Source organism: Molothrus ater, chromosome 20, assembly GCF_012460135.2.
Source record: "Molothrus ater isolate BHLD 08-10-18 breed brown headed cowbird chromosome 20, BPBGC_Mater_1.1, whole genome shotgun sequence".
Classification (NCBI taxonomy): domain Eukaryota; kingdom Metazoa; phylum Chordata; class Aves; order Passeriformes; family Icteridae; genus Molothrus; species Molothrus ater.
This window is the reverse complement of record NC_050497.2, coordinates 2,692,157-2,719,022: the sequence shown is the minus strand read 5'-3', so window position 1 is coordinate 2,719,022 and position 26,866 is coordinate 2,692,157. Positions and strand designations below refer to the sequence as shown.

General features: G+C 59.9%; 2 protein-coding genes across 6 annotated transcripts in view; both read left to right on the top strand.

Annotated features, from left to right (window-relative positions):
• WHRN (whirlin) overlaps positions 1-9,133 on the top strand; it is a 64,386-nt gene extending 55,253 nt beyond the window's left edge. For all 3 annotated transcript variants that reach the window (XM_036394058.2, XM_036394059.2, XM_036394056.2), the window contains 5 exons: positions 967-1,038; positions 2,266-2,836; positions 6,484-6,662; positions 7,276-7,398; positions 8,463-9,133. In XM_036394058.2, the coding sequence (XP_036249951.1) occupies positions 967-1,038; positions 2,266-2,836; positions 6,484-6,662; positions 7,276-7,398; positions 8,463-8,645 (1,128 nt within the window). In that variant the 3' untranslated portion in view covers positions 8,646-9,133. The remainder of the gene's footprint in view (positions 1-966; positions 1,039-2,265; positions 2,837-6,483; positions 6,663-7,275; positions 7,399-8,462) is intronic.
• Positions 9,134-9,790: 657 nt separating this feature from the next.
• AKNA (AT-hook transcription factor) lies at positions 9,791-26,801 on the top strand. 3 transcript variants are annotated; one of them, XM_054516922.1, is made up of 23 exons: positions 9,791-9,889; positions 10,372-10,496; positions 15,506-15,767; positions 15,884-16,821; positions 17,284-17,358; positions 17,837-17,996; positions 18,546-18,703; positions 19,130-19,189; positions 19,281-19,381; positions 19,516-19,702; positions 19,780-19,907; positions 19,994-20,167; positions 20,343-20,544; positions 20,632-20,741; positions 21,141-21,355; positions 21,529-21,715; positions 21,942-22,115; positions 22,262-22,365; positions 22,506-22,655; positions 22,743-22,844; positions 23,429-23,539; positions 23,772-23,922; positions 24,170-26,801. In XM_054516922.1, the coding sequence occupies exons 3-23, from the start codon at positions 15,602-15,604 to the stop codon at positions 24,426-24,428; spliced, it is 3,912 nt and encodes a 1,303-aa protein (XP_054372897.1). In that variant the 5' UTR covers positions 9,791-9,889; positions 10,372-10,496; positions 15,506-15,601; the 3' UTR covers positions 24,429-26,801. The 3 variants fall into 3 exon arrangements, with proteins under 3 accessions (XP_054372897.1, XP_036249574.1, XP_036249572.1); XM_036393681.1 differs by lacking the exon at positions 10,372-10,496 and having other exon boundaries at positions 23,775-23,922; XM_036393679.1 differs by lacking the exon at positions 10,372-10,496.
• The last annotated feature ends 65 nt before the right edge of the window (positions 26,802-26,866 follow it).

Sequence of the window (26,866 nt, the reverse complement as noted above, 5' to 3'; positions counted from 1 at the left end):
TCTGCCACCCCTGAATTCACCAGCTTTGCTCTGCTTGGCTGCACCCATGGCCTCTCCCTGGGCCCATCCCTACTGAGAGATTCCCACAGGAAATCCCTTCTGGATTCCTGGAGCTGTGATGTCCTCAACACTGTGGTGTGGCATTTCCTGGTGACATTTCTGGGCTCATAAAGCAGTGGCAGCAGCTTCTCTTTGCATCTGGGACCCAGTGCTGTGACCCTGTTCACAGGGGTCCCAGGTTGAGGGAAGAGATGAGGATCTGACCCCATGTTTCAGAAGGCTGATTTATTCTTTTATGATATATATTATATTAAAACTATACTAAAAGAATAGAAGAAAGGATTTCATCAGAAGGCTGGCTAAGAATAGAATAGGAAAGAATGATAACAAAGGCTTGTGGCTGGGACAGAGAGTCTGAGCCAGCTGGGCTGTGATTGGCCATTAATTAGAAACAACCACATGAGCCCAATCCCAGATGCACCTGTTGCATTCCACAGCAGCAGATAACCATTGGTTACATTTTGTTCCTGAGGCCTCTCAGCTTCTCAGGAGGAAAAATCCTAATGAGAGGATTTTTCATAAAAGATGTCTGCGACACACTGCTCTGGGTTGCAGGGGAGGAGAGTTTTAAATTTCTATTGTCCTTCCTCTGGGGATAACAAAAAAAACCCAACAGGTATTGAACTGCAGCCCTCAGGGCTGGTCCCTTCCAAATTGAGCAGGAGCAGCTGATTTGGGCCTAGAGGAGCTTGCCCCAAGGTGTCAGGTCCACAGCGTGTTCTGAGCACATCCCTTAGCTTGGGACAGGCTGTGTCCCACCCAAGGCCCCCAAGGAGGCACAAAACCCCTGGGTAAGGCTGGCCCTGCATGGGGAGGGCTTTGGAGCATCCCTCTGCCCGTGCCCTGGCACGGTGCTGGTTCTCCTGCTGCTGTGCCATGGCTCTCTGTTCTTGTGTGCCCTCCCAGAACACGTCAGAGCTGGAGGGAGCTGGGGACTGCCACCAGAGCAGCATCAACACCCTGCCAGATGTGTCCCTGGTAAGGCTGCACGCAACTGGGGGGAGCAGAGGCAAACTGGGGGTGCTGGGTTGTGCCTCAGTGCAGCAGCTGGGCCAGGGGAGTCACTGAGCACAGCCCTTCAGGTGGGTCAGGAAAGGGATTCTGCCTGGCTGCATAGCAGCAGAAACCAAAGAAAAGCTTGGGTGGGTTGTGCTGTGTTGGATTAGGCCCTTTTCTGACTCAGACATGGGGCAGCTGAGAATAAATTAAAATAAAATAGATTTTATTTATAGATTTTATTTATATATTTATATTTATATATAGATACTATATATATAGTATTTATATTTATATCTATTATTATATATATTATATATTTACATATTATATATTATTTATATTATATATTTACATATATTTACATATGATACATATATATTTCATATTATATTTTATATTATATATATTTTATATATACTTTATATTTATAGATATTATATATTATATTTTATATTACATATATTCATAGTTATTACTTTATATATTTTATCTATTTTATATGTTTTATATATTTTATATATTTATACTCATATTATATATGTTTATATTTAATTTTTATATATTTCATATAGATATTTATATATTTTATTATTTTCAATAAAACAGAAAAGTTTAAAAACTTTTATTCCATTTTTAGTCCAATCAGAAAGGTGAGACAATACAGATGTTATAATTCACGCCATCACAATCAGAAGGCAATTATTTCCTAATTGCAATATGTTATAAGCATTTCTTGGCCTGTCAGGTGTTCTGCAGCTGTGCTCATTGTGAATTGAATTCTCATTGTCAGAGGGTCAGGAAGGTGTTGGTGTAGCACTGTAGGGTCAGGAAGGTGTTGGTGTAGCACTTTTAGGGTCAGGAAGGTGTTTGTGTGACACTGTAGGGTCAGGAAGGTGTTGGTGTAGCACTTTTAGCGTCAGGAAGGTGTTGGTGTAACACTGTAGGGTCAGGAAGGTGTTGGTGTAGCACTGTAGGGTCAGCAAGGTGTTGGTGTAGCACTTTTAGCGTCAGGAAGGTGTTTGTGTAGCACTGTAGGGTCAGGAAGGTGTTGGTGTGACACTGTAGGGTCAGGAAGGTGTTGGTGTGACACTGTAGGCTCAGGAGGGTGTTTCTGTAACAACCATCTCTTCAGCCACGGTCAGTGTGAGGAGATGAGATGCACTGAGCCTGGACATGGTGTCCAACGATCTGTGCTTGCTTTGGCAGGACGATCTCTCCTCCTTCCCTGAGGAACCACCCAACTTCAAGCCTCCTCCTCCTCCCTCAGCGCCCCAGCCCCTGGACCCCTCCTCAGCCCAGCCCCGTGTCCTGGGGAAGGACAAGCCCCAGCGCCCCTCCTCCGAGTCCTCCCAGTCCGGCCTTTTCTTCGTGGCCCCCCGGAACCCCTCTCCCCCTCCCAACCCCCCCGAGAAGGACACGCTCAGTGTCACCTCCACGGCCACCGAGGACTCCTCCCCCAGCGCCATCTACGCCACCATCTCCCCCCTGTCCCCTCGCAGCCAGCCCAAGGACAGCCCGCTCTCCCTGCTCAGCCAGCGCCCCATCGGGCCCTTCCCCAGGGTGCAGTCGCCCAGCAGGATGAAGAGCCCATCCCCAGAGAGGCCTCAGAGCCCCCCGGCCCCGTCCCCTCCTCCTCCGCCCCCTCACCCCGCGCCCCCTCCCCCGGACAAGGGCAGCCCCCCGGCCGTGGGCAACCAGCATTTCATCATGGTGGAGGTGCACCAGCCCAACAGCGAGCCTGACGTCAACGAAGTGAGGCCCCTGCCCCAGGCCAGAGGTGGGTGTCACCCCAGCAGCTGGGGAAACCATCCCTGGGCTGCTGGGAGGGAGATCAATGGGGCAGGATTGGAATAATCACTGTGACCGTGTTCACAGGGGTCCCAGGATGAGGGAGGAGTTGAGGATCTGGCTCCATGTTTCAGAAGGCTGATTCATTATTTTATGATATATATTATATTAAAACTGTACTAAAAGAATAGAAGAAAAGGTTTCATCAGAAGGCTGGCTAAGAATAGAATAGGAAAGAATGAATAACAAAGGCTCTGTCTCAGACTCTCTGTCCAAGCCAGCTGGGCTGTGATTGGCCATTAATTAGAAACATCCAACATGGCCAATCCCAGATGCACCTGTTGCATTCCACAGCAGCAGATAACCATTGGTTACATTTTGTTCCTGAGGCCTCTCAGCTTCTCAGGAGGAAAAATCCTAAAGAAAAGATTTTCCATAAAAGATGTCTGTGACAAATTACCAATACAGCAGGATGGGATGTGCCTGAGCTTGTCTGGCCCTTGGTGCTGAACCAAACAGCAGCACTGTGGTGTTTCACCCACAGACACTTTTGGCCAGCTGGGTGTGTGGTGTTTGACCCCACAGACACTTTTGCCTGGCTGGGTGTGTGGTGTTTCACCCCACAGACACTTTTGCCTGGCTGGGTGTGTGGTGTTTCACCCCACAGACACTTTTGCCTGGCTGGGTGTGTGGTGTTTCACCCCACAGACACTTTTGCCTGGCTGGGTGCTGCAGCCGGGCACTGGAGACAAGTCCAGGCCTGCAGGAGCTCTGGTGGGGCTGGGATGGAGCTTCCCCCCATAACAGGGGCTGCTCCTCAGGTTTCCCTCTGTTGGAGAAGCTTTCAGGCCATGGTGAAGCAAAGGAGTCGGTTCTGATGGAGGGTTTGGATCCAGAGCTTTATTCTGGCCCTCGGGCCTCTGAATGCAGCACCAGCTCCCACAGAACTCCCTGAGCCCGTGGCTGCTGCTCCTTTAACCCCGGGGAGAGGGGCAGGGAAGGGGCAGGGAGGCACCAAGCAGGGACAGGAGGGGAGGGACAAAGGGACAAAGGACACCTGGATGGCCCAATGCCCCCCAGGGGTAGAGGGCATCCTTTGGATCTGCCAATCACTCAGTGCCCTTCTGGAATGCCAGGAGTGACAGACAGTGCTGGGAGGGGGAAGGAGAGGAGACTGACACACCTGGCAGGGAATTATCCTGAGGGACCCGAGGTTCTGGGGTAAACCCTGAAATCACAATGCAACAGAACAGGACACAGATCTCAAAGCTTCAGGTCTTATGATGAATCTCGTGATTCAAAGGTTGGAGCATCTCTCCTATGGAGAGTGAGGGTGCTGGAGGTGCTCACCTGGAAAAGGCTCCAGGGAGAGCTCAGAGCCCATGCCAGGGCCTAAAGAGGCTCCAGGAGAGCTGGAGAGGGACTGGGGACAAGGCATGGAGGGACAGGACACAGGGAATGGCTCCCACTGCCAGAGGACAGGGCTGGATGGGATATTGGGAATTGGGAATTGTTCCCTGGGAGGGTGGGCAGGCCCTGGCACAGGGTGCCCAGAGCAGCTGGGGCTGCCCCTGGATCCCTGGCAGTGCCCAAGGCCAGGCTGGGCAGGGCTGGGAGCACCTGGGACAGTGGGAGGTGTCCCTGCCATGGCAGGGGTGGGATGGGAAGAGCTTTAAGATGATTTCCAACCCAGGCCATTCTGTGACCTCACAGAAAAAATTCTGGCCTTTTCCCATTAACTGTGCATTTTGATGGGGAAAAAATAATCTAATTTTGCCCACACTCAGCGTGGGGATCACATTTATTCCAGGAAAAAGAAGTGGAGGTGAGAGAGTGTGTGCAGGGCCCCATGGGTCAATTGGAGGTGGAGAGGGAGGAGGGGTCCCAGGGGGTCCTGGAAGCTCTCAGAGATAGGGAGAAAAGGAGGATCCAGGGGGGCTCTTGGAGATGGAGAGGGAAGGGGGACCCAGGGGGGTTCCTGGAGAAGGAGAGGGAAGGGGGACCCAGAGGGGTTCCTGGAGAAGGAGAGGGAAGGGGGATCATCCAGGGGTTCTCAGGGATGGAGAGGGAAGGGGGACCCAGGGGGGTTCCTGGAGAAGGAGAGGGAAGGGGGACCCAGGGGGGTTCCTGGAGAAGGAGAGGGAAGGGGGATCATCCAGGGGTTCTCAGGGATGGAGAGGGAAGGGGGACCCAGGGGGGTTCCTGGAGAAGGAGAGGGAAGGGGGATCATCCAGGGGTTCTCAGGGATGGAGAGGGAAGGGGGACCCAGAGGGGTTCCTGGAGAAGGAGAGGGAAGGGGGATCATCCAGGGGTTCTCAGGGATGGAGAGGGAAGGGGTCCAGGGCAATCCCGGGGGTCCCGGAGCGTTCCCGCCCCCCCGCGCTGCGGCGGCGACACGAGTGGCAATGTCGCCCTCGTGTGGCGCAGCGCCGTCACTGCAGCCGGCCCCTTGCCCACAGGGTGATGCGGGTGCATTAAATGCAGCTCCGCGGGTGCATTAAATGCAGCTCTGCAGCTGCTCCTGACATTTCCAGTGTCCATCTACACTTGGTCTTCATCCTCGAAGGGCAGAAAGCTCCTACATGGCAGCACCTCTTCACTTGGTTTGGTCCCTGTCTCCTCCCAGCCCCTGTTGTGGAGCATGGGCTGCATAAACTGGCCTTCAGCAGGTTCCCTGAATTCATCACTCTCTCCCTTCATCCCAGTTTGGGATCTGGGTTGGATTCCAGACCAGAGTTTGGGGCCACTTATCTCTAGATGTTGCCTGTGCACAGCTCTGCTCTTCTGATAGGGGGTGCAGTGGGATTGGGGTCAGTCTCTTCTCCCAGGAGACAGGGACAGGACAAGAGGGAATGGCCTCAAGCCGTGCCAGGGGAGCTGCACGTTGGATATTGGGAAAATCCCTTCACTGAAAGAGCAGTCAGGCACTGGGGAGAGGCTGCCCAGGGCAATGGTGGAGATCCTATCCCTGAAAGAACCTAAAAGTATGGAATATTAATCCAAATATTTCCGGGTGGGACGTGCCTGGCCTCGTCTGGCCCTTGCTGCTGGGCCAAAGGCTGCAGCTGTGGTGTTTCACCTCAGAGATACATTTGGCCGGCTGGGTGCTGCAGCTGGGCACTCAGAACAAATCCAGGCATGGTAGGAACTCAGTTTACCTGTGGTGGAAAAGGTTCAGGTGACGGTGAAGAGAAAAAGGAGAGGATTCTGTTGTAGAGTTTTAATCCAGAGTTTATTCCAGGATGACAGACCTCTGAATGTTGTAACAGCTCCCAACAGAACCCAGCCCGCGTGGTCCCGTCTCCTTTTAAGCCTGGGGACAGGGGGAGGGGAAAGGAGAGGTTGGCACACCTGGGGGACTGGGATAGGTGAAACAGGAAACAGCATCACACTGCAACATAAAGGCCATGTAGATGTGGCACTTGGGGACATGGCTTTGAAGTGCCATGATCAATGACCTGAGAGTTCTTTTCCCACCTAAGCAATTCCATGGCTCTGCAGGGCTGTGCTTGGGCTCCTTGCTCTGCAGCCCCGGTGTGAATCCCAGGGGAGCTGCCCTGCCCTGGGAGCAGGAGCTGCCCTCGCCCCCTGGCCTGGCCCTGGCGCTGCCCCCACTCACAGCACGTCTCTCCCCAGCCTCCACGCTCTCCCAGCTGTCGGACAGCGGGCAGACCCTCAGCGAGGACAGCGGGGTGGACATCGGGGAGCTGGAGACGAGCGGCAAGGACAGGAGCCGGCAGCCAGGCCCCGGGAAGAGCCGCAGCCCCAAGGAGGCCACCAGGAGCGAGGGGGCGGCAGAAGGGGCCTCCAAGCCGGTGAGGGGGGGCCTGGGGTGCTGCTCTGTGTGGGAGGGGGCACCACTGCCTTGGTCAGCCCGTTCCACTCCCTCTGCCCACAGGCAGCAGCCGCTGGTCCGTGCTGAGCTGGGGTATTGCTCCTCTCTGCTGCAGGCAGTCAGTTCTCTGGGGGGCTGAGCTGTGGGGAAAGGGGTCAGGAGTGGCTGAGAGGGGCACTGTAGGGCTGATTCATTCTGTCCTGGCTAAATCCCATCCCTCCCAGCTCCAGCCAGCGGGTACGTGGAGCATGGGAGAATCCTGGCTCTAAAGAGACACATGAGTGAAGTCACCTGTCGCCCAAAGGAGAAGGTAGCAGCGGGTGTCAGACATAACTCAGAGGGTTTCTGGTGGTGGTGAGGCTGAGAGACATGGGCAGGCAGACAGAAAGCTGCTCTGCTCCTTCCCAAACCCTTCCAGAGCTGCCCAGAGTTGGGATTTTAGATCAGGAGTCAGAAAGCAACTGCAGGGCTCTGTCTGTCCCTCTGTGGTGGCAGCCAGCGTGTCCCTGTCTGCTGTGGGGCCCTGGCCGAGGGAGCACGGCTGGCACACGGTGTCCAAGCCCCCTTGGCAGTGCTGCCATCTGTCCCCACAGCCAGGGCTCCTGGAGCCCACGTCGTGTCTGATCCGGGTGTCCAAGAGCGCTCCCACCTTGGGCATCGCCATCGAGGGCGGCGCCAACACGCGGCAGCCGCTGCCCCGCATCGTCACCATCCAGGTAGGGCAGCTGGGACAGGACAGCTCCGTGCACATCCCATCCCATCCCATCCCATCCCATCCCATCCCATCCCATGAATTCCATCTCATCCCATGAGTCCCATTCCATCCCTGCCCCATCCAATCCCATCCCAATCCCATTCCAGATCCCATCCCATCCCTTCCCCATCCCATCCCAGCCCATCTCATGGATCCCATCCCAGCCCATCTCATGGATCCCATCCCAATCCCATTCCAGATCCCATCCCATTCCATCCCTGCCCCATCCCATCCCAATCCCATGGATCCCATCCCAATCCCATCCCAGATCCCATCCCATCCCACCCCTCTCCTCCCTGGGCAGGCTGGGGAAAGCCCTGGAGCTGTGGCCAGGGGGATTTTGGGGATTTTGTGCCCCCCTACAGCCCTGCAGCTCCCCAGGTACCGTTCTGCCAAGCTGAGGATGGTGTCCGTGTCCCGTGGATGATCCCATCCCAGAACACACCTCCTGGGAGCCAGCTGTGTGCTCCAGACATCTCCGAGGGGATCAGGGCAGCCCTGAAAGCTTGGCTGCTGTCTCCAGATGTCTGGAAACTGCCAGACAGAGGATTGAGGAGGGGGAATGGTGGATGGGAGCCAGGAGACTGAGCCCTCTGGATCTGTCTCCCTGCTTGCTGTTTACTTGGGGCAAAATTCAAGTTATTTACAGCAAAAAAAAGCAGAGCCAACTCTGCCTTGGTTATTCTTGGCCATCCCAGCTGGCATCATGCTCAAGGAGCAAGCAGGGGGGAAGCCAAATTCATCCTCTCTCTCCAAAAAGTGAAATATTTCACATCCATCCTGTCAGATATTAAATATCTTCCAATTTTTTCCCCCTGCTTGATGCAGGGAGTGGTGGGAGCGTGATCTGACCCCTCTCTGTCCTGCAGCGGGGTGGCTCGGCACACAACTGCAGCAAGCTGAAGGTGGGACACGTCATTTTTCCCCCCTGGGAAAGGTGGGATGCAGTTTTTCCCCCCTGGGAAAGGTGGGATGCAGTTTTTCCCCCCTGCTTGAGGTGTGATCTGACCCCTCTCTGTCCTGCAGCGGGGTGGCTCGGCACACAACTGCGGCAAGCTGAAGGTGGGACACGTCATCCTGGAGGTGAACGGCACGGGGCTGCGGGGCAAGGAGCACCGCGAGGCCGCCCGCATCATCGCCGAGGCCTTCAAGCTGAAGGAGAAGGACTACATCGATTTCTTGGTCACAGAGTTCAACGTGGCCCTTTAGGGGCAGGCTTTGAGCAGCGCTGAGATGGGGATGGAGGATGGCAGCGAGGTGGGCCAGCAGCGTCCCCCGGCCCCGCACGCGCACACACCCCCGGCTTGTCCCCAAATGTCCCCAGGCCCGCTGCCTGCCTAGGGCAGGCTGAGAACGGGCACATCCCTCAAAGTTTCCATCCCTGTCCTCTCTGGGGTAGGGAATGGCGTCTCCCCCTCGGCCAGGCTGGGAGCGGGGCAGGAGGACGGCTCGGTCTGGGTGTCCCCGCTGTCATTTGAGTGCCACACACAGAGCAAGGTGGGCCCGTGGCTCAGGCTGCAGGGAGTTTCGGGGGGTTGCTGCTCCTTTGGGCGGTCCCCAAGGTGCCCAGATGGGTGGTGCCAGCCACGGGTGGGGATGCAACCGGAGGCCTTGTAAATCGCTGGCAATGTCATTGTATTTATATATACAGAGCTTGTGCTTTTAATTTTTCAATAAATCTGTCAGGGTAGAAAAAAGGCTGTGCTTGGGGGGTGCTTTGGGGCTGGGATGAGGGGTAGGAAGGGGAAGGGATGATAGGATATTTTCCTTAATATCCTGGGACCTTCCCAGGGTTGGCAGGGTGGGTGGGAGTGAAGTGGCGGTGGTGGTGAGGGGATGCTCAATGTCAGCCCCATCCCATCCATCCCATCCCATCCCATCCTTGACCCGTCCAGCCCTTATTCCCATTCTATCCCATGCCCAGTCCTATCCCCATTTCATTTCATTCCACCTCATTCTTTCCCATGTCAATCGCTCCTCATTCCCACCCCATCCCTTCCCCGTTCTCATCTCAATCCCTGCCAAGGATCTCTGGGATCGGCCATCCCATGGATCCCATCCCATGGATCCCATCCCATCCCGTCCCAATCCCAATTCCGGGAATGGGCAGCGCCCCGCCAGGGGGTGCCCGCGCTGCATAAATTATGCCAATGAGGTTCCCTCAGCCGCGGCTCTGATTGGCCGCCAGCGGCGGGATATGCAAATAAAAGATGGGCAGGGTTTATGCTGACGACCTCTCGCTCCGCGCGCGGATTGGCGGAGTGCGGCGGGTATGCTAATAAGGGGAGGCCACGCCCCCTGGCGCCGCGGGCCGCGCTTTTGTCCGGCGGGGCCGGGCCGGGCTGGATCGGGACTGGGACCGGGACCAGAACCGGGATCGGGACCAGAACCGGGATCGGGACCGGAGCCGCCCAGCGCCGGCCGAGGAGGCGCCGGCCGGGCTCTCCCTACAGGTGGGCAGCGCGGGGTGAAGGCGCCGCTCCAGCGGTGCCCGCGGGCCAGATGTGCCCCAGCTGTGCCCGGGGGGGCTGGGAACGGCTGGGCTGCTCCCTGCAGCCCCTGCTGCAGCTGGAAGGAAGGAGAGAGCCCCCGGGGCTCCGCCGGAGCCACAGCTGGAGGCACAGCTGGAGACGCAGCCCGCGGGCCCCATCCCGGGGCCGCATCCAGAGCTCCCGGCTCTGCTGAGCCCGGCTTTGCTGAGCCCGGCTCGGGCAGAGCTGGCTCGCAGCCGGGAGCTGCTGGGGTCCCTGGGCGGAGAGAGGGCACCCCGAGCCCTGGCAGGGTCCCTGCGGCCGAGGACACGGGACACGGCGGGAGGATGCGGGACACGGCGGGAGGATGCGGGACACGCCGCTCCTGACCGAGGCGTGTCCTCCCCGCGCCATCGCAGCCTCCGTGGCCCCGAGGAAACTTGTCCGAACTTTCCTTCTGACAGTGCCTCCTCCCCGCCGGGGCCGGAGGATTCCGGCAGAGTTTCGTCAGGGGCTGCGGAGGCGGCTCGGAGGCTCGGCCGGGGCTCTCGGAGGCTGCGGGGCCGGGAGCTGCCGCCGGCTCCTCCGGGTGAGTCGGTTCAGCTTCAGTTCCGTGTTTTATTTAAAGGGCAGCCGTGTTCATGGCAGCCGCCGGTGCCCGAGGGTGTCGCGGGTGTCCCGTGCTCGGCCGCAGCCGCTCGGTGCCTTCCGGGCAGGGCTGAAATCGCTTCTTAAAGTTCAAGGGCAGGCAGGGAGCGCGGCAGGGCAGGAGTGATGGGGATGAAAAAGCTCCAGGGAGAGCTCAGAGCCGCTCCCAGTGCCTAAAGGGGCTCCAGGAGAGCTGGGGAGGGACAAGGGATGGAGGGACAGGACACAGGGAATGGCTTCAAACTGACAAAGAGCAGGGCTGGATGGGATATTGGGGATGAATTCTTTACTGTGGGAGGTTGAGGCCGTGGCACAGGGAAGCCGGGGCTGGTTCAGCTCAGCACAATCTCCCCGGCCGTGTCCCCGCTGCCTCTGCCCTGTGCTAAGAAGGGATCTCCGTGGCAGCGGCTGTGCCGGGGACAGCGGCAGCGCTCTCCAGACGGGGATTAAGGTTGTCTGTCCTTCAGGGCATTAAGGCTGTCTGTCCTTCAGGGCATAACAGCCCTCCGCCCCCAGCCCTGCAGCCCGGGGATGCACCCCAGCCAGGACAGGAGGGTCCGTGTGCCAGGGAGGAGGGAGGAAAGAAGAGTTCTCTGTCTTGTCGGGCTTTGCTTCTGTGCAAGTGATGGAAAAATGACATTTCTATGGTGTTTTGGTGCCTCTCCGTGGGGGTGTGGCAGTATGGGGGGCTGGGGGGGACGTGGCCCCTCCAGCTGCTGGAATTGGGGTGACACGTGGGCTTTGCAGTGATGGTGACAGGCGTGTGCTTTCAGAGGACCAGCGAGGTTTGTCAGGCTCTTCCTCGCTGTGATGGTCCCTCCCTTGTTCTAGTAGGAAATAATGCAAACTGAGAACGCAGCGTTTCCGCTTCTCTGCCCTCTTTCATGGCTATTAAAACGGGGCTCTGTGGGCTTTAAAAAAGGGTTTATACACCAGGAATTTCTCCCTCCTGGAGCGCAGACATGCCCTGCCAAGTTTCAGCCCGAGGCCGTTCTGGCCTCCTTCAAACCTCTCTAAAAGAGATGCAAAACATCCATGCAAGGGCCTGGGATGGGGGCTTAGCCCCCCCTGCATCCCAGATGGGCACGGATGTGCAGGAGGGGCTTTAACCCATCCCAGGAAAAGGAATTTTGGGACACAGGGCAGGAGGGTAATTCCACATCACCCAGAGAATGTGGGGATGGAGCTGCGGGGTTTAGAGCCCCCCAATCCCCCCTGCTCTTCCCGGGGGCTGACAGGGCAGTGAAGGCAGAGTGACAGCAGCCCTGATCCCCCCTTCCCTGTCACCGAGCGAGCCCTGGGGCGGAGGATGCTCCTGTCTCCTCTGCTGTCAGCACTGATAAAGCCAGGAGCTACGATGGCTCCGTGCTGGCCTGGATGGCTGCTGCTTCCCTGCCCACGCAGGATGAGCTGGGCGGGATCAGCCTCGCACCTCGGTCTTTGCCCGGGGCAGGGAGTGGGACAGGGATGGGATCGGGGCAGGGATGGGATGGGATGGGATGGGATGGGATGGGATGGGATGGGATGGGATGGGATGGGATGGGATCGGGGCAGGGATGGGATGGGATGGGATGGGATGGGACCAGGGCAGGGATGGGACAGGGAGTGACACAGGGATGGGATTGGGACAGGGATGGGACAGGGATGGGATCAGGGATATTATGGGGCAGGGAGTGGGACAGGGATGGGATCAGGGCAGGGAGTGGGACAGGGATGGGATCAGGGCAGGGAGTGGATCAGGGATGGAATGGGATGGGGCAGGGATGGGATCAGAGATGGGATCAGGACAGGGAGTGGGACAGGGATGGGATGGGATCGGGACAGGGATGGGATCCAGGCAGGGAGTGGGGCAGGGATGGGATCAGGGCAGGGAGTGGATCAGGGATGGAATGGGATAGGGCAGGGAGTGGGGCAGGGATGGGATCAGGGCAGGGAGTGGGGCAGGGATGGGATCAGGGCAGGGAGTGGATCAGGGATGGGATGGGATCGGGGCAGGGATGGGGCAGGGATGGGATTGCTGCCTGCAGAAAGGATTCAGGAGGGACAGACAGACCTGGCAGCACCCAGCACTGCTGGCAGCATCCCCCCCTCAGCTGAGCCCCTCTACCCTGAGCCGCAATTTGGGACAGCCCTGGCTGGGATTTGTAGGGCAGGAGAGGCCTGGAGGGGCTGGTGCAGAGCAGAGTTCAGGGTTTTTTAGCTGAGGCTTTTAAATTTCTTTTTAGCTTTTTTTCCCAGTTGCCTGTTGCAAAAAAATCCTGGCTTTCAAAGAGGAAAATTAAAATATATGGATACATTTCTGCACACACATTTGGGATTGTTTCTGTTTGATTTGTGGCTGCTGAGCAGGAAGCCACATCATTTTTCAAGCTTTTCTGCGCTCCCATAACAGGGAGAAAATCACTTAGAGGGGGGAAAAGAATCTGAGTGTTTTTGCTCTTGCCACCATGCCCATCAGCAGAGGGATTTTCTGGGAAAGCAATAACTGTGGCTGGGTTTGGACTGCAGCTGCTGTGGGCTGTGCATGTGGGAATCGCTGCTCAGAAATGGGGTGACAACATGTGGGTTAGGCATGGCCTCCTTCAAGAGATGCAAAATCCCCATCCCTTGCCTGGGATGGGGTTAAAAAACCACCAGAAATGGGCTGGGAATGTTTTAACTCCCTTTATCCCAAGAGAACAGGACCCCCAGGTGATGGAGTTTTTTTGAGTTAGGTCTTAGGAGCTCTTAGAGAATTTATTACACTTGAGATAGCTTAGTTACTTTTAATGATATAAAATTAGTAGGATGGTTTTTTAGGTAGCGTTGGAAACAGAAAAAAAATAATAAAAGGCAAAATAATAAAGCTCTTGTAGAGAAAAACTGAGTTAGGGGTAAGAGGTTTTTGGTTTTTGTTAAGACATTCCACAAAAGCAATTATTTCCTTTGTTCTCTTCTTTTTTTAGTGAATTACTTAGGTGGGAGTTTTTGGCCTTTGCTTAATTGGGCAGCCCCAGGTTTGAGGTGAAGTCCTAAAGGTCTTGTGAGGTGTCTTTTTACCCAATTGCGGAGAGCAACTTTGGGGCTTTTTTTGCCTTTTTAAGTAGACAAAGAATAATTTGGTCACTCTGTCAATAGCAAACACAATCCTACACCCAGGCTCCTTTCACCCAGCACTCTCCTGTGGGAATCCTGAGCGTGGTGTTTGGGGCTCCTCATGGCTCTGGGATCCTGCAGAGCTCCAGGTGGGATGGGAGGCACTTGGTGGGGATCTCTGGGATGTGTGTAAGGACTTGGGGCTGGAAACATCCCAGCCCAGGGAGGAGCTAAAGCCAAAATCCCTCTTTGGTTTCAGTAGCTCAGAGTCTGAAGAATCCTGTGGGCAGCCCCGGTGACATGAGAAGCTGTGGAGCATCTCCAGGTGTAGGGAATGGAGTTATCCACTCACTGTGGGGGAGAAAACCTCATGCAAACCCCCCAGGAGGTTTGCAAGACCCTAAGGGATGCTTTGGGGTTTGCTCCTGCTTAAAATCCCCAAGGATGCAGGCAGGGCTGGGAGCAAGGCTGGTGCAAGGATGATGCCCTTGATGCCAGGCAGGGCTGGAGAATAACCTCAAACCTCACAAACACCCAAGGAATGTGCAGAACTGAGGCTTGGGAGAGGATCAGAGGACTTTTCCCAGAGCATGTGGGTGCTGTGGATAGGTTTACTCCTCATCACCCCCAGCCAGCAGCACCCCAAAATCACCACAGCACCCCAAAATCACCACAGCACACTCTGGCTAAGAGCAGCCACCCCAGGGATCATGCTGTGGTTTCATTAGCTCGTCAAGCTGTCCTCTGCGTGCCACTAATTACACATTAACGAGCTGGCTTAATTGGCTGCCTGTGAATGTGCCAAGACAGGCCACAGTGCCTGGGTGCCGCCACAGCACCCCTGGGAGTGAGAGCAGCATCCCAGGCTGGGGCCAGCTGGACCCTCCCTGTGGAAATCTGGGGGAATTTCTAAGGATGGCTTAGAAATTTGGGGCTTTAAAGCTTAATTTAGGTCTCCTGGAAAATCTTTGTGCTGATGTTTTATGGGCCAACTGCTGATGGTCCCAGGGATCTCCATCCCCTCTCTTCCTACGGCATTTTGCTCTGAAATGGATTAAAAAATAAAGGTTTTGATAGAAAATGCTGCAGGAGGAGAGTTCAGCCCCCACTGCGCAGGGCCGGATGGGGTTAAAACTTTTGTGGCCACCTGCAAACTTGCAGGAAACATCATTTCCTCCTTCTGCAAAAGCTGGGCTGCCCCACAGGCACAGGAAGGTTTCGGGGCGCTCGGTTTTCATGGGGTCACAGTGATGGGGATGTCCTGAGGCTGCTGGTACAGGGTGAGTGTCCCTGCATGGGGCTGGAGGTGCCTGGTTTGACCCCCCCAAGCCAAAATTTGGGCTTATGGGGCTCCAATCCAGCAGAGGGGTTGGAAACCCCGTGGCCTTTCTTGCCACACTCCACATTTGGGGTTTTGGCATCCGGCTGCTGGAGAAACCCTGTGCGGGGGTGAAGGGGGAAGCTCATGCTTTGGGATCATCATGGGAATTTTTGTATCAGGTCTCTGCTGTGGCCCCACATCCAGAGGGCTCTCTGGGGTGCTCCTGCCCCCCCAGCACTGCTGGTGGTCCCCAGGGTGTGGCTGCCCAGCTGGGGTGACATCCACAGGGTGCCAGCATGGCCTGGGTGTTCCCGGGGTGGGGGACAAACCTTTTGGGGTGGCCCTGAGGGGCTCCTTCCCCACGAGGACCTGGCAGAGATGTGGCAGCTCCAGCTTCAGGGTGGGATGCAGAGGTGGGGGGGTCTGATCCGAGGGTGTCCCCACCGTCATCGGGGGTTGTTCTTGTCCCCGGGATTTGGGGGACAGGGAAGACACCTCAAACAGAGCGCACCGTGTCCCGCTGAGCATGCCTCCCTCTCCCCCGGCGCCCCCAGGACGCGGCGGCGATGCTGTGACCTACATTCGCGACAAGGAGGTCCCCAGCCCGCCGCCACCGCCGCCGGGCCATGAAGCGACACAAGTGAGGGGCCATGGCCAGCCCGGCACCATGGCTGCGCTGGACACAAACAGAGCTGACGCGCTGGCACGGCGAGGAGGAGGAGGAGGAGGAGGAGGAGGAAGAAGACGACTTTGAAAGGCGGATGGACGAGGATGGGGTCATCGGCCTGGGGGAGGGTGCCAGGAGCCCCCCGTGGGGTGAGTCCTGCCCACAAGGGGTGGTCCCAAATGTCGCCGGAGCTGCTGGAGAGGGGGGGCCGGGGACACCGGCTGGGTGTGGGTGGCCACAGCCCCGCGGTGCCGCTGTTTTGCAGGTGGCAGTGAGGAGCTGGAGGAGGGGTCCCCGGCGCAGGAGGGGCCATGGCACCCGCGGCAGGAGCCGGCCGAGGAGGATGAGGAGCGGGGCAGCTCCGGGGGGGACGAGGGGCCCTGGGGGGCGGAGAGCGATGGGGACCCCGACCCCGAGCTGTCCTCCGGGGGCTGCTGGGGCTCGGGCTCCAGCGGCAGCCCCGAGGCCGTGAGGGCCGGCCGGGCTCTGTGCCAGCCCCGGGGCTGCAGCACGGACGGGGGTGACACCTCAGGGCTCTCGGACGCCAGCCCTGGCCCTGGCACCCCGTCCCGCCAGCACCGGGGCTGGGACACGGCCGGGGACACCATCGGGGGGCACAGGCAGGAGTGGAGCCCGAGACGGAGCCTCCCCCCGCAGCTCTCCCCCGATGGCCCCAGCCCCGAGCGTGTGCCCGAGCCCCTGAGAGCTGGCACAGGGATGGCACCTGCTGGCTCGGCACCCACCGGGCAGCCCCAGGGCGCCGGGAATGCCCCGGCAGCCCAAGGGCACGGCAGATCCCGGGTGCCCAAGAAAGCAGCGCCCGCCGTGGTGCCCCCCAAGCCCGCCCGGCAGTCGCGGTCCCTGAGCCCCCGGAGGCGAACGGGTGCCAAGGGGACAAAGGATCCCTCGGGAACGGGCACCGAGGGCACCCAGTACGGCCGAGGGCGCCTCAACCACCCCCTGCCCGACCTGTCCAAGGTGGAGGCGCGGGTGAAGTTCGACCAGAGCTACCGCCCGCCCCGGGGCCGGGTGCTGCCCGCCCGCCCCCGCGGCCCCATCGGCTTCAAATCCCCGGCCGAGATCGTCCGGGAGGTGCTGCTGAGCAGCGGCGAGGGGGCGTCCCCGCAGCCCCCCAGCACGGCCGGGCTGCCGCAGGAGTTCAGGTCCCCCAGACAAGCCACGGCGCTGGTGCAGCAGCTCCAGGTAACGCCCGGCTCCCCCCGTTCAGCCGTACTGGGAGGGTCTGCAGGGTGGGGGGACATGGGGGTGTCACTGCCTCTGGGGCATCCATAGGGGTGTGGTGCTGGTCACCCTTTCCCGGTCCTGCATGGAGCTGGCGAGGAGGGAAGGAGCAGGGATGTGGGCAGTGCTCAGCCTGGGGACAAGATGCTCGTGTCCCCCCGGGATGGTGGTCACCCCCACAGAGCTTGTGACCCTCAGGATGTTTGTCCTCCTGGGAGGAGAGGGGGCTCTCCCCACGCGGAGAAAAGGGGGTCACATCTGCACAGAGGGGTTGGGTGTTTCGGAGAGGGGGTTCCTACAGCCCACCCATGGGACTGCCCCTCCGTGCTGTCCCCACACAGGGCTGCCTCCCCCCTTTAGCACCCACCCCTCGGGCATCCCCCGTGCCGGGTGCTGTCCCCCACTGGTGTCCCCTCCCTGCAGGACGACTACCACAAGCTGCTGACCAAGTACGCCGAGGCTGAGAACACCATCGACCAGCTGCGCCTGGGCGCCAGGGTGGGTGGGGGCTTCAGGACGCCTGGGGGGGTTCCCCTCTCTGCTCCCCGCTCCCTGAAGTTATGAGTTGTGCCTTCCTCCCCCGGCCCCCCTCCTCTTCCTCCTCCCGGGGAGCTGCGGTTGAGCGGTCCCAGCCCAGGGACGGGGTTGAGGCCACCGCAGAGCCCACAGCAGCCCGGGGAGCATGGCGCCCCCCTCGTCTGGCACGGTCCCCTCCGTGCCAGGGCGGTGGCTCAGCCAGATTGTCCCCGGAATGGCGGGACACGTCTCTGAGATGGCAGGAAGCGCGTCCCCGTGTCACCTCTGCCACCGCGTGGGTGGGGAAACTGAGGCAGGGCTGTGCCAACCACCCCCCGCACGCGTGTCCCCACCTTCACCGCACCCACTGCTGTGCCCATGGGGTGCTTCAGGGTGCCCCGGGGCACGGTGGGTGGGTCGGGGTGCGGGCTGGCTGCCCAAACCCGCTCTCCCTGCCCAGGTGAGCCTGTTCTCCGACCCGCCCCAGCCCAGCCGCAGCCTCGCCGTGGGCACCGTGGCCACCGGGAGCCGAGTGATGACCCTGAGCATCCCACAGGCACGGACAGCGGCTCTGGGCATGGCCACAGCCCCGGCCACAGCCCCGGCCTCGCCAGCTGCAGGTGTGTTGGTCCACATCCCACAGCCCCACACCTCACCGGTGTGTTGATCCATATCCCACATCCCACAGCCCCACACCTCACAGGTGTGTTGATCCACATCCCAGAGCCCCACACCTCACAGGTGTGTTGATCCATATCCCACATCCCACAGACCCACACCTCACCAGTGTGTTGATCCATATCCCACATCCCAGAGCCCCACACCTCACAGGTGTGTTGATCCACATCCCAGAGCCCCACACCTTGCAGGTGTGTTGATCCATATCCCACATCCCAGAGCCCCACACCTTGCAGGTGTGTTGATCCATATCCCATATCCCAGAGCCCCACACCTCACAGGTGTGTTGATCCACATCCCAGAGCCCCACACCTTGCAGGTGTGTTGATCCACATCCCAGAGCCCCACACCTCACAGGTGTGTTGATCCATGTCCCCTGCCCTGCTCACGGCCCTCCTGCTCTGCTTCTGGGAGGATTGTCCCCCACAGCCCCTTCCCCACGCTGGTGTCACCACTGCTGCAGTGTCACTTGTCCTTGTGTTTTCTCACAGCTGCAGCCCCGGGACCATCAGAGCAGGGGGGTTCACCCCAGCCTCGGTCCCCTCCTCTGCCCGGGGGGTGCTGCCCCACCTGCCCCGGGCCATGCTGCTGCCCTGGCCCCCGGCTCACCCGGGCCCTGGCAGGGCAGAGCCGCAGGCTGCAGGCACAGGTAGGGACTGGGGGGCTGCTGGGGGGCTGGGCGTGGAGAGGTGTGGGAATTGGGAGCTGTACAGGGGAGTGCTGAGGGGCTGCGTGGAATAGGGGGTTTGGGGAGTGCTGGCTGCAGGGAGGGGATTTGGGGGGAGTTTTGATGGGGGACTATGGGGATAAGCTGGGGAGGCGCTGCTGGGGGCAGCTGTGGAGGGGATCTGGATCAGAGGGCTTGGGGGAGATGTTGTGGGGAGGGGGAGTGTTGTGGGGTGCTGGGGGGGAGGGAGGGAGGAAGGAAGGAAGGAAAGGAAAAAGGAAAGGAAAGGGAGAGGGCTGCAGTGGGGGATTGCACTGGAGCAGTCCCTGGGGATGCTTCATATGGGGGGTCTAGGGGGTGCAGAGGGGGCACAGCAGGGCCATGCTCAGCCCATACAACTCCGGCCAGGTGGAATCCTTCGAAAGCTGGGTGCGTGCAGGGACCCCCACACCCTCGGAACAGCTCCAGGTGTGTCAGCCCCTTCCCCGACCCCAGCCTGGGGGCATGGGGCATGCCCGGGGCCCATTGGACAGGCTCAGACACCGCTCTTGTGCCGCAGAGGATGAGGATGCTGAAGGATGCACAGGATGCCCTGGAGCGGGAATACCTGCGAGGCCGGCAGCAGCTCCCAGCGACTGCGGGGGGCTTTGATCCTGACCGGTACGGGCTCCATCCCCCTGCCACCCCCTCCCCAGAGCCCCCGGAGAGTCCCCGGGGGTCGCTGTCCCCCCAGAGCCCCCGGAGAGTCCCCGGGGGTCGCTGTCCCCCCTGCACTGATGGCTGGTGTCTTGCAGGGCAGTGGAAGGGGAGATTTACCGCCTGGGGCTGCGCCTGGAGGGGCTGAAGGAGCGGCTGGAGCCGGGGGCCAGGCGGCAGCCCCTCCCTCAGCCCCTCCCTCAGCCCCTCCCTCAGCACCCTCTGCAGCCCCCCTGCCCCCCAGCCCCATCCCCACCACCGGCCGCCCACTCCCCACGCCCCGAGGTGAGCTGGGGGTGCAAAGGTTCCCCACCCCACTGCATTCATGGGGGGTTGCCCCTCTCACCCCCTTGTGCCCACAGAGCCCTGCGCTGGTGGAGGATCCTCAGGGGACAGCAGGGGACAGCAAGGGGGTGGCAGGGGGGCTGCCCTGGCCCCTCTGGCACAAGCAGCGCCAAGTGGAGGAGGATTTTGGGAACCTGCTGGAGCAGTGAGTGCCCTCACAGCGGGGCAGGGGGGGCACAGGCACAGGGCATGTCCCCAAAGCCACCTGCTCCTGCCCGCGGGTCCCCCCAGGTACAAGCACTTCAAGTCCTTGCCGGAGTCGCTGAGCCTGGAGCGGCTGAGCCTGGTGGGGAGCCAGTCCCAGGAGGAGGTGGATGCACCCACGGCAGGGGACGGTGGCCCCAGCAAGGTCCCCTGCAGGACACGGTCACTCGAGGAGGAGCCCAACCTCGAGCCCTTGGCCTTGTAAGTGCTGTGGGAGGCAGGTGTGAGCAGGTTTGATGTCAGATCTCCAGTTTTATTTACCTTGGGGTTAACAGTTTTACCATGGGGCCTCCTCCATGGCAGAGCTGGACCAGGACATTTCCCCATGTCTGGGGTTTCTCTGCCCCATCATTCCCTCTCCATCCCCTCCCCACAGGCACCTTCCACAGAGAAGAGCTGCGACCCTTCCCCCCAGAGAACCCCCAAACCTGGAGGAGACACTGGGCCACCCCTCCCCTGCCACTGCTGAGGAGCCACCAGCCTCTGCCAAGCCCCCCCTGGGGGTCCCTGGGCCACCACGGGTGTCCCTGTCCCTCGGTGGGACAGGCAGCGGTGCCACCGAGCCCGGGCCCCGCAAGGTGAGTCCCTGGGACTGTGGATCCCTGCCTGGGACCCCCCCAGAGCCCCCCGGGCTGCTGGGCACCCACCCTGCTGTCCCTCTGCAGGAGCAGCAGCGCATCGTGTCCCCAGAGACCGACAGTGGCTTCGTGGGCTCGGAGGCCAGCAGGGTGTCACCCCCTGTGCACACCCCTGAGCACCATCCCCCCGGCCCCAGGTATGGCTCTGCCTGCAGGAATTAGGCTCTGCCCGCGGGATTTGGGGGATTTGAGGAGCAGGGATGGCAGAGAGGCACCGAGGGTGTGGGGAGCAGGGTTGGAGATGTGCAGATGATCTTTCAGTTCCTTCCAACCCAAGCTGCTGTCCTGCAATTCAATGATTCTATCAGCTTTGCTGAGAATCATCTTTTGGAATCAGTTTCCTGATACCTGAGCTAGCAACACTTTCTTCAACTCACACTGCAGTAAGTGTACTCTTCCTCACAGTGTGTTGCCATGATGATGCTCTTGGGATATAAAAAGAAGATAGTTTAAAAAGAGTAGCTCTTTTAAAAAAGACAAGCTCCCGTGGCCAGGGGGAGCCCTGGGGCTGCCCACATGACCCATCCCTTCCGCAGGGCTCGGGGCTCTCTGGGACCCTCCGTCCCCATCCCCAGCAGCCTCCGTTCCCCACGGGAGAGAGAGATGACCCCGCTTCCCTCCGAGACGGCACTGATGGGCATCTACCTCCCGGAGGGCACAGGGGGGCCCCCCAGCAGCCCCTCTCGGAGCAGCTCCCCCCCTCGCTGGGCTGAGGGCAGCGAGGTGGGGCCAGACCCTGACGGTGATGGCAGTGAGTACACAGGACTCGGCGAGGGTGAGAGATCTGGGGGGCCCTGGCTCTGTGGCTCTGATTGTTGGGGTTCCCAGACCTCCACGTGGTGCTGATGTCACCCTCCCTGGAGGGAGGTGTGTTCCAGTCTCTGCTCGATGATCCCAGCTCACTGTGCTCCCCTTGCTCCCCAGCTCACACGGACTCGGAGGTGGGAGCCAGGAGCTGTGCCAGCGCCGGTGGCCACCCCCCAGCCGTGGCCAGGAGCCCCACCAGCCCCCTGCCCTCCCCCCAAACGCCATCCCCCACCCTCCTGTCCCCCGACCTGCCGTCCCTCGACCCGGCTCACTGTGACCTGCTGGGCTCCCGTCTGGAGCGCGAGTGAGTGGCTGTGTCCCAGCACCCCAAACCAGGCCAGACCCCCGTGGGTGACACAGGGACCCCCCAAAGGCACCCACAGGGCACTGGATGCCAGCCCAGGCTTGGTTTTGGGGGGGGGTCCCAGGGGGATCTGGGAGGGGGGTGCTGATGCTCCCCAAGGGCCACCAGCACCGCTGGGGTCCCTGCTGGCTGCCCCCCCCTCACGGGGACATGTGTCCTGGGGCAGCCAGGCCATCCGGGCGCTGCAGGACGAGGTGTGGCGGCTGCGGCGGAGGCTGGAGGAGAGCCTGTGCCACTCCCGCAGCTACCCCGAGGGAAAAGGCACTCCCGGTGTCACCCCGGCCCGGAGGCAGCCGGTGGCCAGCGGAGCATCGGCCCCGCAGGACGCGACACCCTCGGGGTAGGTGGCAGGGGGGACGCCCCCAGCCTCAGCCTGTCCCTATCTCTGCTGTAAGCAGGGAGGGGTTTGGCTTGAGGGGACTGCCAGCCTGGTGGGTGGAGGTGGTGACAGTGGAGGTGGTGACAGCATTTCTGTCCCCTGCGCAGGGAGCCGAGCCCCCCTGTGCGGGGCAGGGCGGCCCCCAGGGTCACACCCATGCGGAGGGGAAGGTCGGCATCGCTGCCACGGAGCAAGCCCGAGCTGGACCTCGGTAAGTGGGGTGGGGACAGAGGGGACACGCTCCTCCCTGCGTGCCACTCGCCCTCCCCATAATGTTGTGGGGCTGCAGGACCCTGGGGTCCTGGTGGTCCCACGGAGCCCGCAGTGCTCAGCCTGGGGTGGGTCCTGCAGGTCTGCAGCTGGGTCCCGGCGGATGCCACCCCCCTTCCCTGTCCTCCACCGCAGCCTCCGAGTCAGAGCCCGGGCCCCGGGCACCCCCCGCCCTGCGGAAGTGCCTTGGGAAGGCCCCGGGGCCGGTGACATTCCGGGGACAGCACGCAGGTGGGGGCTGGTGGCGGTCGGTGGTGGGGCTGAAGGTGGCTGCCCCTACCCTGGGGACCCTGCCATGCTCACGCTGGGGTTCGGCAGGGACACGGTACCAGACAGGGACACCACGTGCCACGCCGGCACCCCGGGAAGAGCCGGGCACCTCGGGGTGTCCCCGATGTCACAGGGGCAGGACGGCATCAGGTGAGTGGTGCTCAGCCCCTGCCCTTCCCTACCACCGCTAACAGCTGCTAATGACCTTAATTAATTAACTGGAGAGGCTTAGGGAGGGGACAGACAAACCCATTCCTCATGGCCTGGGGCTCTCCTCACTGTCCCTTGGCCAGACCCCACTGTCCCCCAGGGCAATGCCCTGACCTCGTGGGGGTCCTGCACGGGTCAAGCCCCCCTTGGCATTTGTGCCTGTATGGGCAGAAATAGCTGGGATTCTCTGGGATTGCTGGGATTCCCTGGGATTGCTGGGATTCCCTGGAATTGCTGGGATTCCCTGGGATTGCTGGGATTCCCTGGAATTGCTGGGATTCCCTGGGATTGCTGGGATTCCCTGGAATTGCTGGGATTCCCTGGGTTTCCAGGTGTCACTGGCAGCACTGTCACCTGTCCCCAGCCCTGTCCCAGGTGCCAGTGCAGAGCCCACCTTTGCAGACCCCCCTTTTCCTGCAGGGAAAGCCCCCTCCCCATCTCACCATCCCCCCAAACCACTCAGCTCTTCCCAACCATCCCTGGCTGGCCGTGCAGGGGCCATTCCTGATGTCCTCTCTCCACAGCTGCATTTGGGGGAGGTGACACTCCCAGGCACCCCCAGCACAGCACCCCCAGGAGAACGTCCTGCCCCACCTGCCGGGCACCCATGGGCAGCAGGGACACAGCCACACATGGTGGGTGACAAGGGTGACACGTGCCTGGCACAGCTCCTCACCATGTGGGGGCTGGCTGCTGGGACAAGGAACAACCTCAGCCCCCTGATGATGCCAGGGGACTGTGCCCACCCAGTGTGGCACAGGGGGTGATGGCACTGGAGCTGACACTCCATGGGCACGCCTGGGGACACCAAACCCCCATGGGGACACTGCACCCCCATGGGGACATCTAACCCCCTTCCTCCCTCAGCAGAGCATGTCCCTGGTGGCTCCTGTCCCCCAGGTCCCCAGGCTGGAGCCCAGAAGCTGGAGCAACCTGGAATTTGGTACTTGGCAGCCACCCCTGCTGCCACCGTCTGCCTGGCACCCGTCCCCCTCGTGCCTTACGTGCCCTCCATGCTGTAAGGATGCCCTGGGGCTGGGAGAGTGTTCAGGGGGGGTCAGCATCCCCCAGGGGTGGAGGGAGAACCCAGGAGGGGCTGTCCCCACCCCAGGGATCCACAGTGGGGTGACACTGCCACCGGCTCCTCTGTGTTCAGGGGGTGATGCTGTGGGGTGGGCATGGAGGAGATGGGGAAGAGGGATGGAAACAAGGTGGGGTGGTGGCACAGACCCCATCACTGAGCCCGTGTCCCTTCTTCTTCCCAGCTACTGCTCCCCAGCAGTTCCTACCTCAGCCCCAGCCCTGGCCGGGGTCCCCCTCGGTGTCCCCCGGCGGGCAGAGCGTCCCCCCCGGCCCCAGGGCCACCAGCGCTGCCTGAGCCTGGAGCTGGAGGAGCTGGAGGAGCTGAACTGGTGCCTGGGCCGGGCTGTGGAGGCTGCCCAGAGCGCCAGGCTGAGCTCCAGCCGCATCAGCCGGGCCCTGGCCGCAGAGCTGGGCCGGCCACGGGGCTCCTGCCTCTTCTGAGGGCCCTGCTGGCACCTCCAGGGCCTCCGTGACACACGAGAGGGGGATGGAGCCCTCAGTGTCCCTCACTGTGTGCTCCCTGTCCAACATGGGGGCAGAGGTGCCTCCAGCCCTTCTGTGCTGCCAGGAGAGTGGGATGGGCCCCTCAGTGTCCCTGCACTGCGTGCCCCCTGCCAAACCTGGGGCAGCAGGGCTAGAGGCACCTCCAGACTTTTTGTGCTAGCAGGAGAGGAGAATGGGCCCTTCAGTGTCCCTGCACTGTGTGCTCCCTGCCAAACCTGGGGCAGCAGGGCTAGAGGTGCCTCCAGACCCTCCATGCCACCAGGAGAGGAGGACGGGCCCCTCAGTGTCCCTGCACTGTGTGCCCCCTGCAAAACCTGGGGCAGCAGGGCCAGAGGTGTCTCCAGACCCTCCATGCCACCAGGAGAGGAGGATGGGCCCTTCAGTGTCCCAGCACTGTGTGCCCCCTGCAAAACCTGGGGCAGCAGGGCTAGAGGTGTCTCCAGACCCTCCATGCCCCCAGGAGAGTGGGATGGGCCCCTCAGTGTCCCTGCACTGTGTGCTCCCTGCCAAACCTGGGGCAGCAGGGCTAGAGGCACCTCCAGAGTCTCCATACCACCAGGAGAGGAGGATGGTCCCCTCATTGTCCCTGTCCTGTGTGCTCCCTGCCAAACCTGGGCCACAAAGGCTGAAGGTGTCTCCAGACCCTCCGTACCACCAGGAGAGGAGGATGGGCCCCTCAGTGTCCCTGTCCTGTGTGCCTCCTGCCAAACCTGGGGCAGCAGGGCTGAAGGTGCCTCCAGGCCCTCTCTGCCACCAGGAAAGGGGAATGGAGCCCTCATTGTCCCTGCACTGTGTGCCTCCTGCCAAACCTGGGGCAGCAGGGCTGCAGGTACCTCAGGGGTTCCTGCCCTGGCTGCCACCCCCTTCCTGCCCTCCCTGCAGTCCCTGCATGGCCTGTCCGTCTGTCTGTCCATCTCCAGGAGCCCCCAAGCTGCAGGAGGGGGGAAGGTGAGGGCAGGAGTCTCCAGCATTCTGCAGCACCATCCCTTGGGAGCAGCAGGGTGTCCCACTAGGGCCGTGGCCACCCCACCCTGAGCACTTCTGGGGTGCTCTGACCTCGTGTGGGTCCAGCCCCCTTGGCAGCTGTGTTTACCTCTGTGCCTGTGTGGGCAGAATTCCCTGGCATTCCCTGGCATTCCCTATTCCACCCTTTCCAGGCCTCCCCAGGGGGCTCTGCCCTCTGCCCTTGGACTTGAACCCAGCAGGATCCTCCCTGGGGAAATTTATTTTTTTGTTGGTTTTTATGTGAATTTTTTAGCTAATAAGCAGCTAAATCACTCTTTGGAGTGTTGATTGATGATCTATAATGTGTGTGTGTGATATATGTGTATCTATAAATGGATATATCTAGATAGGCATATCTATATTTAGTTTTCTGTCTATATCTAGAGAGACAGATATAAATAGATCTGTGTATGTCCAGATCTGTATCTGATTCTATAGATATATCTTTCTACAGATACATATATATAAATATTCTGGTTTGCATTTCCAGCACAACCCTTAGGGCATTTGTGAGGTTTTTTCTGGTCATCCCTGGATGTGGCCACCCACAGCATCATCCAGACAAAATAAAATGAAGGGAAGCTGGGCTGGTTGAAGAGAAGTCACCTGCTGAGACCAAAGCAGGTGTGGGGCTGTGGAGCCCCTGTTCCTCCCAGCTGGGTTTCTGAGGAGTTCATTCCTATTTTTTAGGGAAAAGGATGTGGTTGGGGCAGCTTTTCCTGGTATGGGTCCAACCAAACCCCCTGCTCCACCCCCAGCACCTCAGCCTGTGTTTGTCTGTAGGACCTACCTGAAGTGCCAGTGTCAAATGTATTTATTTATCTTTTATTTGTTGTACAAATACCCACATTTGGAGGGAGGGATCAGTGAGGGACTCGGGTCTGGAGCTTCCAAGCTCCTCCTGAGCCTGATCCTGACATGAGGCGTTGGGAATGGGGCTGTCCCTTCCTCCTTTTTTGGGCCAAGAGGGCTGGGTTTGGGGGATTTTAAAGAGGTTTGGGGGACCTTAAAAGAGGTTTGGGGGATTTTAAAGAGGTTTGGGGAGTTTAAAAGAGGTTTTATTTGTCTCTGGTTGCCTCTGCTCATGCCTGTGCCCCAAGCTGGAAGCTGTGACTCCCCCAGCCCAGGCAGGGCATGATAGGAAGATGTGGAAAGTGTGGTTAATTATTCCAAATGCAGTAGCCAGGACCAAATGCTGTTTTTTTTCCCTTATCCCCTATTTTTTAACACCCAGCAGAGCCACTGGGCTGGTATTTTGTACGAAGAAATCACCTATTTTTGAAGGAAATAAATGCAGTTGGATGACTCGTGTGCTGATTTTCCTTCCCAAAGCCACTCCTAGGGGGAGGTTTGGTATCACCACACCAGGA